Source organism: Protopterus annectens, chromosome 9.part0 (assembly GCF_019279795.1).
Source record: "Protopterus annectens isolate FY-2018-M chromosome 9.part0, PAN1.0, whole genome shotgun sequence".
Classification (NCBI taxonomy): Eukaryota; Metazoa; Chordata; order Ceratodontiformes; family Protopteridae; genus Protopterus; species Protopterus annectens.
This window is the reverse complement of record NC_056743.1, coordinates 1712129082-1712142794: the sequence shown is the minus strand read 5'-3', so window position 1 is coordinate 1712142794 and position 13713 is coordinate 1712129082. Positions and strand designations below refer to the sequence as shown.

Below are 13713 nucleotides of genomic sequence, written 5' to 3'. Positions count from 1 at the left end.
ACATACAGCTAACCCCTTGGCCCAAAACGGTTTATCTTCGGGAGTGGAAAGTATCTTACTAGGTCTTTTGGGGATGAGCTCAATGGTGGCTGGAGCCTTCCACACCCACTGTGAAATCAACTGAAGTCATCAGTGGGCAGTGTCATAAGAGTTAAATAGGTAGACAAGTGCCAAAAGCCTGCAGGTAAACAGATTCCTCAGAGGAAGGGTTTTGGGACTTCCAGCCACTCCTCTGTTTTAAAATTCCCAGGATGTCTCCAAATGAGACATCTTCAGGAGGCAACTGTGGGGACCCTTCCTCTCATTTAAATCTGTGTCCTCTGTGATGGATTCCTGGGGGAATCCAAGTGCTGTTTCTTCCACTTCTGCTGAGGAACTTCCTCAGGGGATAATCTGGGGAGGTATCAAAAAATGACAGTAACTGAGCCTGTGACACCTGAGACTTCATCACCTGCTGTCCCAGTGGAGAGGCAGGAGGAATAACTGAACTAGAGGGGGGGTACCTGTTCCAAAGGGGAAGGCACCAACTAAGTCTCTGCAAGAGAAAGGGTCCTCTGCATGGCCTCAAAAGCCAGCCCCCCTGAATAGGGAAGGAAGCATGGAACCAAGACAGACTGCCTCAGAACCGGGGTCACGTCCCACTCTGAAGAACTGACCCTCAAGACCGAAGTCGGAGTCACACTAACTTGAGATGAAGCTCTGAGGAGTAGGGACTGGAGTCAAGACCTGCCCCCTGGAACCAACAGGGTAGCTACAGCTCCAGGAGGTCTCCTGTTGAGAAACAGTCGAAGAGCTCACAGTAACCACTGACTCCAAAGAAGTGAACAACTCTGGAGCTGGTACAGTTGGCACTGGGAAATGTGGAACAGAGGTCTCTAAGACCTCCAAGAAGGTTAGAGGAAGAGTAGTTAGTGGTGTAAAGAAAGTTTCAGTACCAAGACTCAAAGGGGGGCCTGAAAGCCTTCTAGCCCATAAAATTGTATTCACTTTCCTCTCCACTTCGAGTTTGGAAAGACTTTTGGTGGAGTGGACAGATAACGTTGAAAGAGACTTGGGCCTCTGCAAAAAAACTTCTGGGAGCTCCCCAACAAAAGGATCAGTGGAGGGTGAGTATGTAGTTCTAGGCAATGTGGTCTTAGCAGGTGAGACAGTTAGTAATTTCCTGTATCTAGACCTTCAACATCAAAGGCATTGAAATGACCATCGCTGCCGGAATGGATGCCAGCACCAGAGTATCAGCAGCAGAGGCCTGCAGTTCCATGGAAACTTTTGGAACCAAGAACTTAAATTTCTTAACTTTCTGAACAGATGAGGAGGTCGGAAGCAAGAAACTTTTTTCTTGCTTTTTTCCGGAGAAGACTAAGATGGAGATGCAATGTCTGTCTTTCTACAGAAGATAAGGCTTTGCCAAAAAGCTGAAGGAAGTAGTCCTTTTAAGATGAGCTTATTATACCTTTCCACCAGCGCTCGGTGGCTAAAGGCGTGACAAATCCTGTAGTCTTCCTGTAAGTGGTGCGGGCCAAAACAAACGCATCAAGACTGAAAGTCTGATGAGGGAATTTTATGACCACACTTCTGGCATTTTTTGAAGCCAGAAGGACCCTTACCCTTCTCAGCCATGTCAAAACAAGTAAAGAGGGTAGAAAAATAGTGACTGATAAATATTACGCTACAAGGAAAAGAAAAGTGACAGCAGAACAGATATTTTTAATATTTTATATATTTAGGGGAAGGGACCATCAGCAATGATAGTCATAGAGGTAACATAGGCGTGCACAGGGACATGAAAGACCTACAAAAGAGACAGGGAGGAAACCATCAATAATTACAGTGGGAAATACATTTTCTCTTTACACTTTTGCATCAACGATGATACTTGAATACACCAAGTGTAAGAATACACCAAGTGTAAAAAGACAGATTAAAGGGAAAAGAAGCAGAAATTGTAAGAAAAAGACAAACAAATTATTTAAACCCACTAATGCTAGAGTAGCAGTAGCTATATGTGACTGTTTCCATTACCTCAGATCTCGTTTGCTGCTTTCTGAGAGGGATTCTGGGTAAAAGTGAAGCTCGACAGTCTTTGGCTGATGCGAGCTGTAGCAATGGCCAAGTCTGTTCCGATATCGAAACCAAACCCATCTGTAAAGGATAAAATGAAGATTAACATCAGATCATGACCTATTAGCACCTCTGGAATTACTATTTTAACTGTAGCCTTCATACAGATTTCATGTCTCATGAATAGTGAACAGCATCAGTCATACCTCTGCAAAAAGGTGGGCTAACTACAGACCCAAAGTCTTGTTTGTAAAGCCATGGAAATAATTGCTATGGAAATGATCAATACACAAAGTAAACCTCCAGACACTAGACCCAACCCAGCTGGTTTTGTCAAGGGCAGATCATGCCTACTCCACCTGGTCAACCTCTTTGACAAGGTAACCAAAGCAATGGATGAGGGAAAAATGGTTCACACTTCCTACCTGGATCTGGCCAAGGCATTTGACACAATACCCTACTTAAGCAAAAAACTAAAGTCCCACGCTAAAGGTTGACTGTCCAACAAACATAAAATGGAAGCAGAGCAAAAGACGGTCAAACACCAGGCTGTACCACAATTAAACACCTTTAATAAAACAACAAATAAAATGATGTAGCAGTCAACTCCAAGATAAGCGCTTTCAGATGTGTACCCTTTTTCAGGTAAAAAATTGAACTACATCACAGAATTTAAAATAACAGCCAATAAGAATCAATAATGCACCATCCTCCTTTTTAAAATTGGCTTCAAGGGAATTAACCCATTCAAGCCTGGAGCCCTATCTGCTTGAAAGTTCAACAATCCACTTAGTGAATTATACAGAAGTGAATGAGACTAAGTTCCCACCTCTCATGTTATTTCTCCCAACCTGCAATGCTGAAAACATGAAAGCAATGCCCTGGATTTGCATGAAAATGTTGAAACAGTGCATTATGTACCTGACCTAACCTTATATCGGGCTATGCCACCCGTGCCCTGGCCCAGCAATCAAGGAGCCTCAATCCTCACCACTAACACCAGTGAGGGGCATCTCGTATAGGAGGAAGGATAATAAATACACACAGTAAAGTGCAATTTCCCTAAAGAGCACACAGAGATCACAGTCAGTCTGGGGATGGTCGGTCCCTTGCTCTCCAGGTCCCCAATAAGACTCCCCAATGGCACAGCTATAGGGTCCAGATCTCAGCCTATTGGGCAAGCTAAAACCTCCAGCACCCTCTCTGTCCAACCAGTACTTCGTGTCCCTGCCCAAGTAGCTGACACACACAAACTTTAAGAGTTTATACAGCCACACAGACACTCCTGGTGAAGGCTGGCACAGGTTCTCCAGCTGTGCCCCTTTTCCCCCAGACTATATGGTAGTACCAGCTGCCACCACTCACTAATATTTATCAGCTACTCAAAAGCCATTAAAAAGGTGTCCAATTATTACTGTGCAATATTATTATCCAATTGGTAGTATAGCCCAGGGCTAAACCTATTATAGTGGCTTTGTACAATTTTATCAAAGGCATGCAAGTACTCTGAACAGCTTAAATTATCTCTACAAAAAACAGCCACAGTTGAAAGGGTTTAAAAATATTTAACAAATAGTCAAAACACAAGACAGTACTTTTTACTACACAGTGCTAGTCAAGAGTTCAGAGATCACAGAGAAATACTTAGTTCTGACATCACAGAAAAATACTTATAGTCTAATCTTTCTAGTTTCTAGCTATTTCTAAGAGAAAACTCAAGTTTAATATAAACTTACATATAGAGCAAAAGCAGTGCGGAGTTGAATGGTCAAGACAAAAATGCTTAATGCTCTCCGATTCTCTGTTTTTAAAATCACATTCCTGGTTCACATTACATCATTCTTCACACTTTCCTGGGTTCCCAGGCTAACAAACTACATTTCTTAGTAAGCTCACACCTAGTCAGGAAGCAAAGCTATAAAGGACATTTATGCATGCAAATTCTGACCATTAACTCTGGCCTTAAAACAATAGCAAGAATTCCTTCACCTAGACAGGCCGGAGACAACTTTAAAGATCAAAGACAGTCATGAAATGTATGACTTAGCTTCCTTACAGCAGAGTGCACTGTTGTTGCAACACTATTTTTCCATTTAAGACAACAAGCCTGTGGCTGACATTAATATTTACAAATGACAGAATTATCTATAAAATTCTATCTGGCTAGGCTGGCAGCCTTCACATCCCCCCCCCCCCCCGGAGAACTCAAGCTAGTTTTTCAAGTGACCCTTGAGAAACGCTGCTTGAGAGGGTTAGGTCTATCTGAGTATACCTTACCACATTCCCTGTCTTGACAGCCCATGTGCACTGCCACTGCTAATCTCACTGCGGTGTTGCACTGACATATCATAGGTTCCATCTTAGCAACTTGGCCTTTTGCTGGCTGGCTCTGTTTAACCATGCTAGGGGGTTGTGATCCATCATAACAGTGAATTTCCTTCCATACAGATAAGGCTGAAGTTCCTGCAGTGCCCACACTATGGCTAGACATTCCTTTTCTACAGCTACATAGAATTCCTCCCTGGGTCGAAGCCTATGACCGAGATAAACCACTGGGTGCTCTTCCCCCTCTGAAGAAATCAGGCCAAGTACAGCCCCCAACCCATGGTTCACAGCATCCATCTGCATAACTAATTCTTTGCAGTAATCTGGACTGGCTAACACAGGGGATCCTCCCAAAGCTTCTTTAAGCATCTGGAATGCCCGCTCACATGCTGGGGTCCACACTACCTTATCTGGGCCTGTTCTTCCTTGTCAGGTTTGTGAGGGGAGCAGCTATGGTACTATAACTGGTGACGAACTTTCTGGAGTACCCTACTGTCCCTAAAAATGCCTTCACCTGCTTTTTAGTAACAGGTGTAGGCCATGCCTGAATGGCTTCCACTTTGGTAGGTTCTGGCCTTATCTTACCACTCCCCACTCTATGCCCCAGGTAGGAGACCTCTGCCATACCCACCTGACATTTGCTTGGCTTAATGGTTAACCCTGCCCTCTGTAGTTTGCCCAGCACCTCCTGGACATGCTGAAGGTACTCTGGCCAGGAATGGCTGTACATGGCAATATCTAGGGAAGCAAGGGAAAACCCTTCTGTCCCTGCCAGGATACGATCTACCAGCCTCTGGAAAGTTGCTGGGGGAATTCTTCATCCCAAAGGGCATCTTTGTGAACTCATACAAGCCAAAAGGGGGCACAAAGGCCGATTTCTCTCTAGCACTGGGAGTCAAGGGCACCTGACAGTAACCCTTGGTAAGATCAATTGGTTGTAAGATACTTAGATCCACCAAGCTGCTCTAGGGCCTCATCTGTCCTAGGCATGGAGTAAGCATCTGACTAAGCATGACTATTTAATTTCCTGTAGTCAGCAGAGAACCTGGTGCTGCCATCCTTCTTTGGCACCAGCACCACTGGGGAGGTCCAGGGACTGTTGGACTTGAATCACCCCTAGTTCCAACATCTCTTGTACCTCCTCCCTCAGAGTCTGTTTGACACTCTCAGGCACTCTACAAGGGGCCTTCCTAATAGACCTTTGGGGTCCAGTGTCCACCTGGTGCTGCCCCAGGTGGGTTCACCCTGGTTTTCCAGTGAACATGTCCCCAAATTCCTGCAACACTGCTCGGATTTCTCGAACCTGGGTAGGCGATAGCTGCTGGGACATTGCTACCCAAGCCTCACTGAGGAGATTAGTCCCCATATCTCCCTCTGACTCCTCCTACAGTCCCCTGCAAATACTCAGCACAACGGCTTCCCTATCATGGTAAGGTTTCATCGTGTTAACATGGTACAATTTGTGCCCCTGCTTTCGCCTAGCAGTTTCACCATGTAATTAACGTCACTTACCTTTCTTACCACCTTGTAGGGTCCCTCTCAAGCTGCTTGCAGCTTGTTGTGTCTGACAGGAATGAGAACCATTCTGATCTGATGAAGTAGTTGTTGACGAAAACGTAAGAGGAGCTGGTTTCACAGCATTATTTGTGTTTCATTGGAATAAAGTGAAGTTTTGTCCTGCAGCCGAGTTCTCTGTGCCTTTTTTCAGTTTACAGGAATGAGAACCATTACCTGCTGCCCCACAGCATACACTCTAGCTCGAGCATTCCTGTCATACCACACCTTTTTCTGTTGTTGGGCTTCTGTCAGGTTCTCCTGGGCCAAGCCCATGAGTTCTCAGAGCCTTGTCCTGGGGTTTAGGACGTATGCCACAACAGACTCCTTGTGAGACTCGCACTCACCTTCCCACTTCTCAAATTAAATCTAGAGGTCCCCTCACCCTATGCCCATACAGCAACTCAAAGAGTGAAAAACCTGTGGATTCCTGGGGAACCTCTCTGTAAGCAAACAGATGGGGCAAATATTTGTCCCACTCCCTCAACCTGATCTGCAAATGTCCATAGCATGGACTTGATTGTAGAGTTTAACCTCTCGACAAGACCATTAGTCTGGGGGATGGTAGGGGGTGGTCTTCATGTGCTTCACCCCACAGGACTTCCACAGACAAGCCCAGTAGGTCTGACATGAAATTGGCACCTCTGTCGGTCAGTATTTCTTTTGGGAAACCTACCCTGCTGAAAATCTCTAACAAAGCATTTGCCACCTTCTCTGCCTCAATGGAGAACAAAGCCACCGCCTCAGGGTATCATATAGCATAATCCACTACCACTAGGCTATACTTTTTCCCTGTGGAACTTGGGGTACTCGGAGGACCCACAATATACATAGCTACCCTCTGAAATGGCTCCTCAATCACAGGCAAAGGCATCAAAAGAGCTCTCACCTTGTCTCCTGCCTTGCCTACCTTTTGGCACTGCTCACAGGTCCTGCAGTACCCTGTTACATCTCTGGAAATTCCAGGCCAATAGAAGTTCTGCATAATACGCCTCTTTGTATGTTTTATGCCCATATGACCTGCAAAGGGAATATCATGGGCTATGGCAAGAAGCGCCAGACAGTAGGCTCTAGGCACTACCAACTGCTGTACTCTCACCTTCTAACCCACCCTCAGGGGTCTACTCTCTGTATAGTAACCCTTTGTCCCAGTATACAGATTCCACCTTTCCTTGATAATCAGGTGCCTCCCTGGCTACACGTCTCAGGCCTTGCAATGTAGGGTCTGAGAGCTGAGCCTGTCAACTCTTTCCTTGTAACCCTTCCCAGCTCTCCTACTGGAAGTCTGGCATCCTCTGACAGTGGTGCCTCACTGTCAGCCTGGGTACTACTACTCACCTCTACCTTTGCAGTCACTCTGTCTAAGAGACCATCAGTACCCCCAAGCAGATGTGGCTCACCTTCAGTCTCACTGCTACAGGGTAGCTCCCTCTCTGAAGTAACCACCTCACCACTCCTGGCTGCAAGTATGCAGTCTGTCTGGGTCTCCCCCAGACTACCAGACGCACATGCTCGTCTCCTAGCCTGACTGTGTGTAACTGCATAAGCACATGGTACTGCCTCATCCAAATCCTTCCCTATCAGGACATCTGCAGGATGGTAGTGCGGTACCCCTGTTGTCTCACGACAACCTACTACTGGAATTTTGTCTTTCCCACTTACCGGTTCTCTCACCTTTTGTTCCCCACCTTGCCTCCGTGGACACCTGTATGCCACATGGACCCAATGGTTCCATTCAAAACATTTAACCCTAGCTCCTGGACGTGTACCTGGACTAGTGGTTTCCCCCTGCTACTGGCAGATTCTGTTGGGGCAGTCTGTGCTGCCCACCCTGTGTTCCTTTAGACCCATGAGCAGTACTGGGGGTCCCTTTCCTGTGCAGGGCTGCCCTGCTTGCCAGGTATAGGTCTTCCTTCTTCCCAAACTCATCTGAAGTAGCACATTGTCCATCAGCTACCAGATCCTCATGTCCTCAGGCAAAGTGCTAAGGGCTTGTTCCCTCACCAAAAGGTCTGCCAGCCCTTCAAAAGTGGTGACGTGACATCCACTCACTCACCTATGGAAATAAGTGCTTAGTTCAGCTACATATTCACACACACTTTCATCTGCCTTGCGTCTATGCTCACGAAACTTTTTCCTAAACGTTTCGGGTGTTAGCTTAAGCAATTCTAACAAGTGATTTTTAACAGCAGTATAACCAAAACATGCAAAGTCAGACATTTTTGACAAAACAGTTACAGCTTTACTATGGAGTAAGAGGGTCAGGAACCGTACCCAGAGCCTTTGGTCAACACCATACTGTTTGCATACCCTCTCAGAAATATGAATGAAACTATCAAAATGACCCCCTCTTTAAACTGCAGAAGAAATTTACTGATCTGTTGTGATTCTTGGGTCCAGTTACTCCCTTCCCCATTATCTCCTTTTCATGCTGCCTCTGCCTCTCCTTTTTCTCAGCTTCCAGATCTAGCAGTTTCTCATTCTCCTCAGCCTGCAAACGTTGCAGTCTCTCATTGTCCTCACTCTCTAGACACCTCAGTCTCTCAGTTGCTTCTATTTCCACAGGCCTGGCCTCCAACTCAAGTCTCTTTAGCTCCAGATGGATTTTTTAAGTCCTCTGCAGAAAGGCTGAGCTGTCCATTCTCAGAGGGTATTATATCTCCACTGCCAGTCTGACTGTCCTCCTGGTTGCTGTTTTCTGATGCAGCTGTAACCAAGGCTACAATCAGGTCTGCCTTAGTCAGGTTTTCATGCACCATTCCCCCTAGCCTGGCACATCTCCGACCATCTGGCTCCTTGTCAGCTTTCCATACTCCTCTGCTGACATGCTGCCTGCTCACCCTGACTAACTAAGCTAACAAAAGAAATAAAACAACTGTGATCTGAACTCTGAGTATTCACTGCGTGGCTGATTTAGAGTACAAAACACCTTCAAAGCTCACTGTACACAAGATACAGGAATTCACTCTACCTACACCACTACAAGCCAATTAGTATTTGCCAATCAATTAATCTGTGGTGTGGATATCCCACCACTGCCAAACAATTAATATGCTACGCCCGTGCCCTGGCCCAGCAATCAAGGAGCCTCAATCCTCACCACTATCAGTGAGGGGCGTCTTGTATAGGAGGAAGGGTAATAAATACACACAGTAAAGTGCAATTTCCCTTAAGAGCACACAGAGATCACAGTCAGTCCAGGGCTGGTCTCTCTCTTGCTCTCCAGGTCTCCAATAGGACTCCCCACTGGCACAGCTACAGGGTCCAGATCTCAGTCTAGTGGGCAAGCTAAAACCTCCAGCACCCTTCTCTGTCCAACCAGTGCTTTGTGTCCCTGCCCAAGTAGCTAACACACACAGACACAGACACTTTGAGTTTATACAGCAACACAGACACTCCTGGGGAAGGTTGGCACAGGTTCTCCAGTTGTGCCCCTTTTTCTCAGACTATACAGTAGTACCAGCTGCCACCACCCACTAATATTTATCAGCTACTCAAAGACCCTTAAAAGGGTGTCCAATTACTGTGTAATATTATTATCCAAATGGTAGTATAGCCCAGGGCTAAAGCTATTAGAGTGGCTTTGTACAATTTTACCAAAGGCATGCAAGTACTCTAAAGAGCTTAAATTATCTCTACAAAAACATCCACAGTTGAAAGGGTTTAATATACATAACAAATAGTCAAAACACAAGACAATACTTTTTACTACACAGTGCTAGTCAAGAGTTCAGAGGTCACAGAGAAATACTTAAAATAATTCAGTAGTACAGTTCTGACATCATAGAAAGCAGTCTAATTTTTCTAGTTTCTAGCCATTTCTAAAAGACAAGTCTAAGATAAACTTACATGTAGAGCAAAGGCAATACTGAGTTGGATGGTCAAGACAAAAATGCTTAATGCTCTCCGATTCTCTGTTTTTAAAATCACATTCCTGGTTCACATTACATCATTCTTCACACTTCCCTGGGTTCCCAGACTAACAGAAAAAAAGAAGTTATGTACTCACCATAACGTTCCATGTTTGTAGTCCACTTCGCCCTTCATTCTTTCATATGGGTTTAGAGCCAATCCTTGGCTCCGACTCGGCTGATTACAAAGCTTGAAGTCTCTCAGTTGGCTTGTGGCAAGGTAGGTATCCCATAGTGCACTAGCAAGAATCCCCAGATCTTGTTTGCTGCTGGCTATAAAAGTGATAGAAAAAATTTCCACAAGGAACAACAAAGATGAAAGGTCTCCACCCTACAGAACAGAAAAAAACATCTCGTCTCCAGATCCTCCAAGGATACATGGACGGGGGTAGGTGGGTGGGTTCGTAAGAATGAAGGGAGAGATGGACTACAAACATGGAACGTTATGGTGAGTACACAACTTCTTTATGTTCTGTAGTCCTATCTCGCCTTCATTCTTACATATGGGACAGCAGTCCCTAGCACCTTTTTCTCGGGTGGCTCACAGGAATATATGCCTACGAACCGTGGAACCAAAGGAGGCTCTACCTGGGCCAAATCCAATTTCTAACGAGTAATAAAGGTATGAGGGGTAGCATAAGTTGCTGCTGCACAAATACTATCAATTAGAACTCTCTGGCTTGAAAGGCAGCAGATGGGGATAAAGATCTGGTAGAATGAGCCTTAATTTTAAACAGGAATTCCTTGCCATTGGAAGAGTAAATAAACTAGATACAGTTTGAAATCCAATTTGATAGAGTTATCTTAGAGACTGGCATACCTTTTCTTGTTTCAGAAAAATATACGAACAATTGGTCTGATTTTCTAAGTTCTTTGGTTGTATGTAGATAGAACCTTAACTATCTGTGAACATCAAGTTGATGAAATTTATATTCTGCAGTGTTGAACGATTAGGAAAAATACTGGCAGTTCGATAGTTTGAGTCAAACTGAACTGGGAGCAAACCTTGGGGATGAAGGATGGATTTGTACGAAGGGAAACTCTGTCTCTATGAAAAATCAAGTAAGGAGGTTTGACTGATGGTGCTTTTAACTCTGACACTCTTCTGGTAGATGTAACAGCTACTAGAAAAATGGTCTTCCAAGAAAGGAACTTCAGTTCACAAGAATGTGCGGGTTCAAAAGGCGGGGAAGTAAGTTTGGACAGAACGAAATTTAGATCCCAAGGAGATACCAGTTCCTGAAAAGGAGGTCTTAGCAAGGTAGTGCCTTTAAGGAAAGTTTTACACAATCTGTGAGCCATAAGATTAGGCTCATGTTGTCCCAAATGAAAACTGGAGATCGCTGCCAGTTAAACTTTGACTGTAGCAGCAGCTGATCCCTGATGAAAAAGTTTGGTTAGAAATTCTAACACCAAGGGAATGGGGGCTGCGTAAGGATCTACTTTTTTCTCTTTTGCCCAAATAGAAAATCTTTTCCATTTGCTAGCATATAATTTCCTCATGGAAGGCTTTTGTGAAGAAGAGAGGATATGGATAACTGCAGGTGAAAAATCATGAATCCTGTATGGGATGGAAGTGGAGCAACCACACTGTCAAGTTGAGGGTGTGGAGGGTGCCTGACATGTGTCAAGAGGTCTGGAGCTGGGTCCAAAGTCCATGGGCCATCTAAAAGGTGAGGCCCAAAAAAGGGAAACCAAATCTGACAAGGCCAGTAAGGAGTGATAAGACTCATTCTGCTTCCCAAGGTCTTTGCTTTCTGGATCACCTTCGATATTAGTGGAAAAGGGGAAATGTATAAAGAAGTCCCGGAGGCCAACTGTGAACAAGCGTGTCTCTGGGTGTCTCCCCCGGAGGGGGAATAAGGAAGAAGTAGCTTCTGCATTTGGCGTTGATTGGACTGGCAAACAGATCGCAGCATGGCTGTCCCATTTGCAGAAAATCTGTTCCGCGACTTTCTGATTCAGAGACCACTCGTGAGGCATCAAGATTGCCCTGCTGAGCTTGTCAGCTATCACACTGGTTGTCTCCGGTATATACGTTGCCACTAGAAATTGTTGGGAAGATATCACCCACTGCCAAACACTAACAGCCTCTTGGCATAGGGGGTAGGATCTGGTCCCTCCTGGTTTGTATTGTTTAAATACCATACCACTGACATATTATCCAAATGGATTGCTATTGTCCCTAGAGGAAGAAAGTCGTTAAGTGCTTGCAATGCTAGTAGCACTGCTCTCATCTCTAGGACACGGATATGCAAGTGAACCTTGTGATCTTGCCATGTGCCTCAGTGCTGCCTAGATAATGACCCCCCCAACCTATCTGGGAGGCATCCGTGGTCACAGTAGCAACAGGTTGGCGAGGAATTAAAGGTGTTCCTGTCATTAGTTGCTCAGGCTGAATCCGCCAACGAAGGTCCTTTTTGCAAGATTCTGTTATCAGAATAGGATGAGAAAGAGGCAGTTGTTGGACCACTGGGAAAAAAGTAGCTAATGAAGGATTTGCATATGTAGTCTGGCTAGTGGAACTAGAGATATGGTAGAAACCATGGTCCCTAAAAGTTTCAGCACTGTCTTGGCTTTGACTCTTTGTTGAGGAAGTAGACTGTATATCTGTTGTCTGAGACTTTGTATTCTGTCTGCAGGAAGACGAGCCAACATGGAGACTGTCTATTTCCGCGCCTATAAATGTCACATATTGAGAGGACGACAAGGCAGACTTTCCCTATTTATTGTAATCCCTAGCTGAGTGCAGAGCTGGATGGTTGAATCCCTGGCTTGTAGAAGTAGGTGCCTGTTGGTGGCGGTCAGGAGCCAGTCATCCAGGTATGGAAATACTTGGAATCCAAAATGTCTCAAGTGGGCTGTCACTACCACCATGCATTTGCTGAACACCCTGGGTGCTGTGGTGAGATCAAAGGGCAGAGCATGAAATTGGTAATGACTGGCTCCCACCCGGAAGCGTAAGTGACTCCTCGATGTTCTGTCCATTTTTATGTGGTAGTATGCATTTTGGAGGTCTATGGAGTACATTCAACTGTCTTTCCCTAAAAGAGAGAGAGTGTAGACTGCAGTGTTACCATTCAGAACTTGGACTTCTTCACTGCTTCATTTAATTTGCTGAGGTCCAAAATGGGCCTCCAGTTCCCTGTTCGTTTTGGCACTAAAAAGAATATGGAGCAAGTTCCGAATCCTATCTGGTCTGCGGGGACAGTTTGGATGACTCTCTTTGTAAGCAACTTTTGAACTTCTATGGTTGCTTGATCCCTGTGATTGGGTGGAACATCTGGGATCTTCTTGGTGGTATGGGGTGGGAGAAAGAAGGATATGGAGTATCCTCTGGTGATTATTCTTTGTAACCACTTGTCTTGGGTGATGTTGAGCCAGGCTCCTGGATACAATGATGAGTGACCCCTGAATGGCTCCAGAGAAGTGCAGTCAGGCCCCACTTCAGGACCGCTGATGGGGACGTCCATGAAAGAAATCGTGGCCACCCTGGTTTTACACCCCCCTCCCACCACCACCACTAGGGCAACGTCTACCATTATTTCCTCCTCCTCCTCTGCCTCTGAAGGAGGAATCGCCCTGCAATTCTGGGAAAAATCTCTGGGATTTCTTGAACCACATTTTCCCGACTCTCTGACCCTTGCAATATAGTCTAGAAGGGATGGAAAAATGTACTTCCACGGCAGAGAGAGTTTTCCCTTCCTGCTCAAACCTGGTGAGAATGCATCTTTTACCTTTGGTCCTAAGAAAGAGGACCCGTCAAAGGGGGCGTTGGTAAAGGTAGATTTGAAGGGCTCCGCAAAGTTATATAAATGCATCCAGAAGTGTCTCCTAAGGGAAACTCCTGAAACCGCTGCCC

General features: G+C 45.3%; 1 protein-coding gene across 1 annotated transcript in view; it reads right to left on the bottom strand.

Annotated features, from left to right (window-relative positions):
* LOC122810766 overlaps window positions 1-13713 on the bottom strand; it is a 427664-nt gene that overhangs the window by 97594 nt on the left and 316357 nt on the right. The window contains exon 4 of the mRNA XM_044082326.1: window positions 2023-2142. Within this exon, the coding sequence (XP_043938261.1) occupies window positions 2023-2142 (120 nt within the window). The remainder of the gene's footprint in view (window positions 1-2022; window positions 2143-13713) is intronic.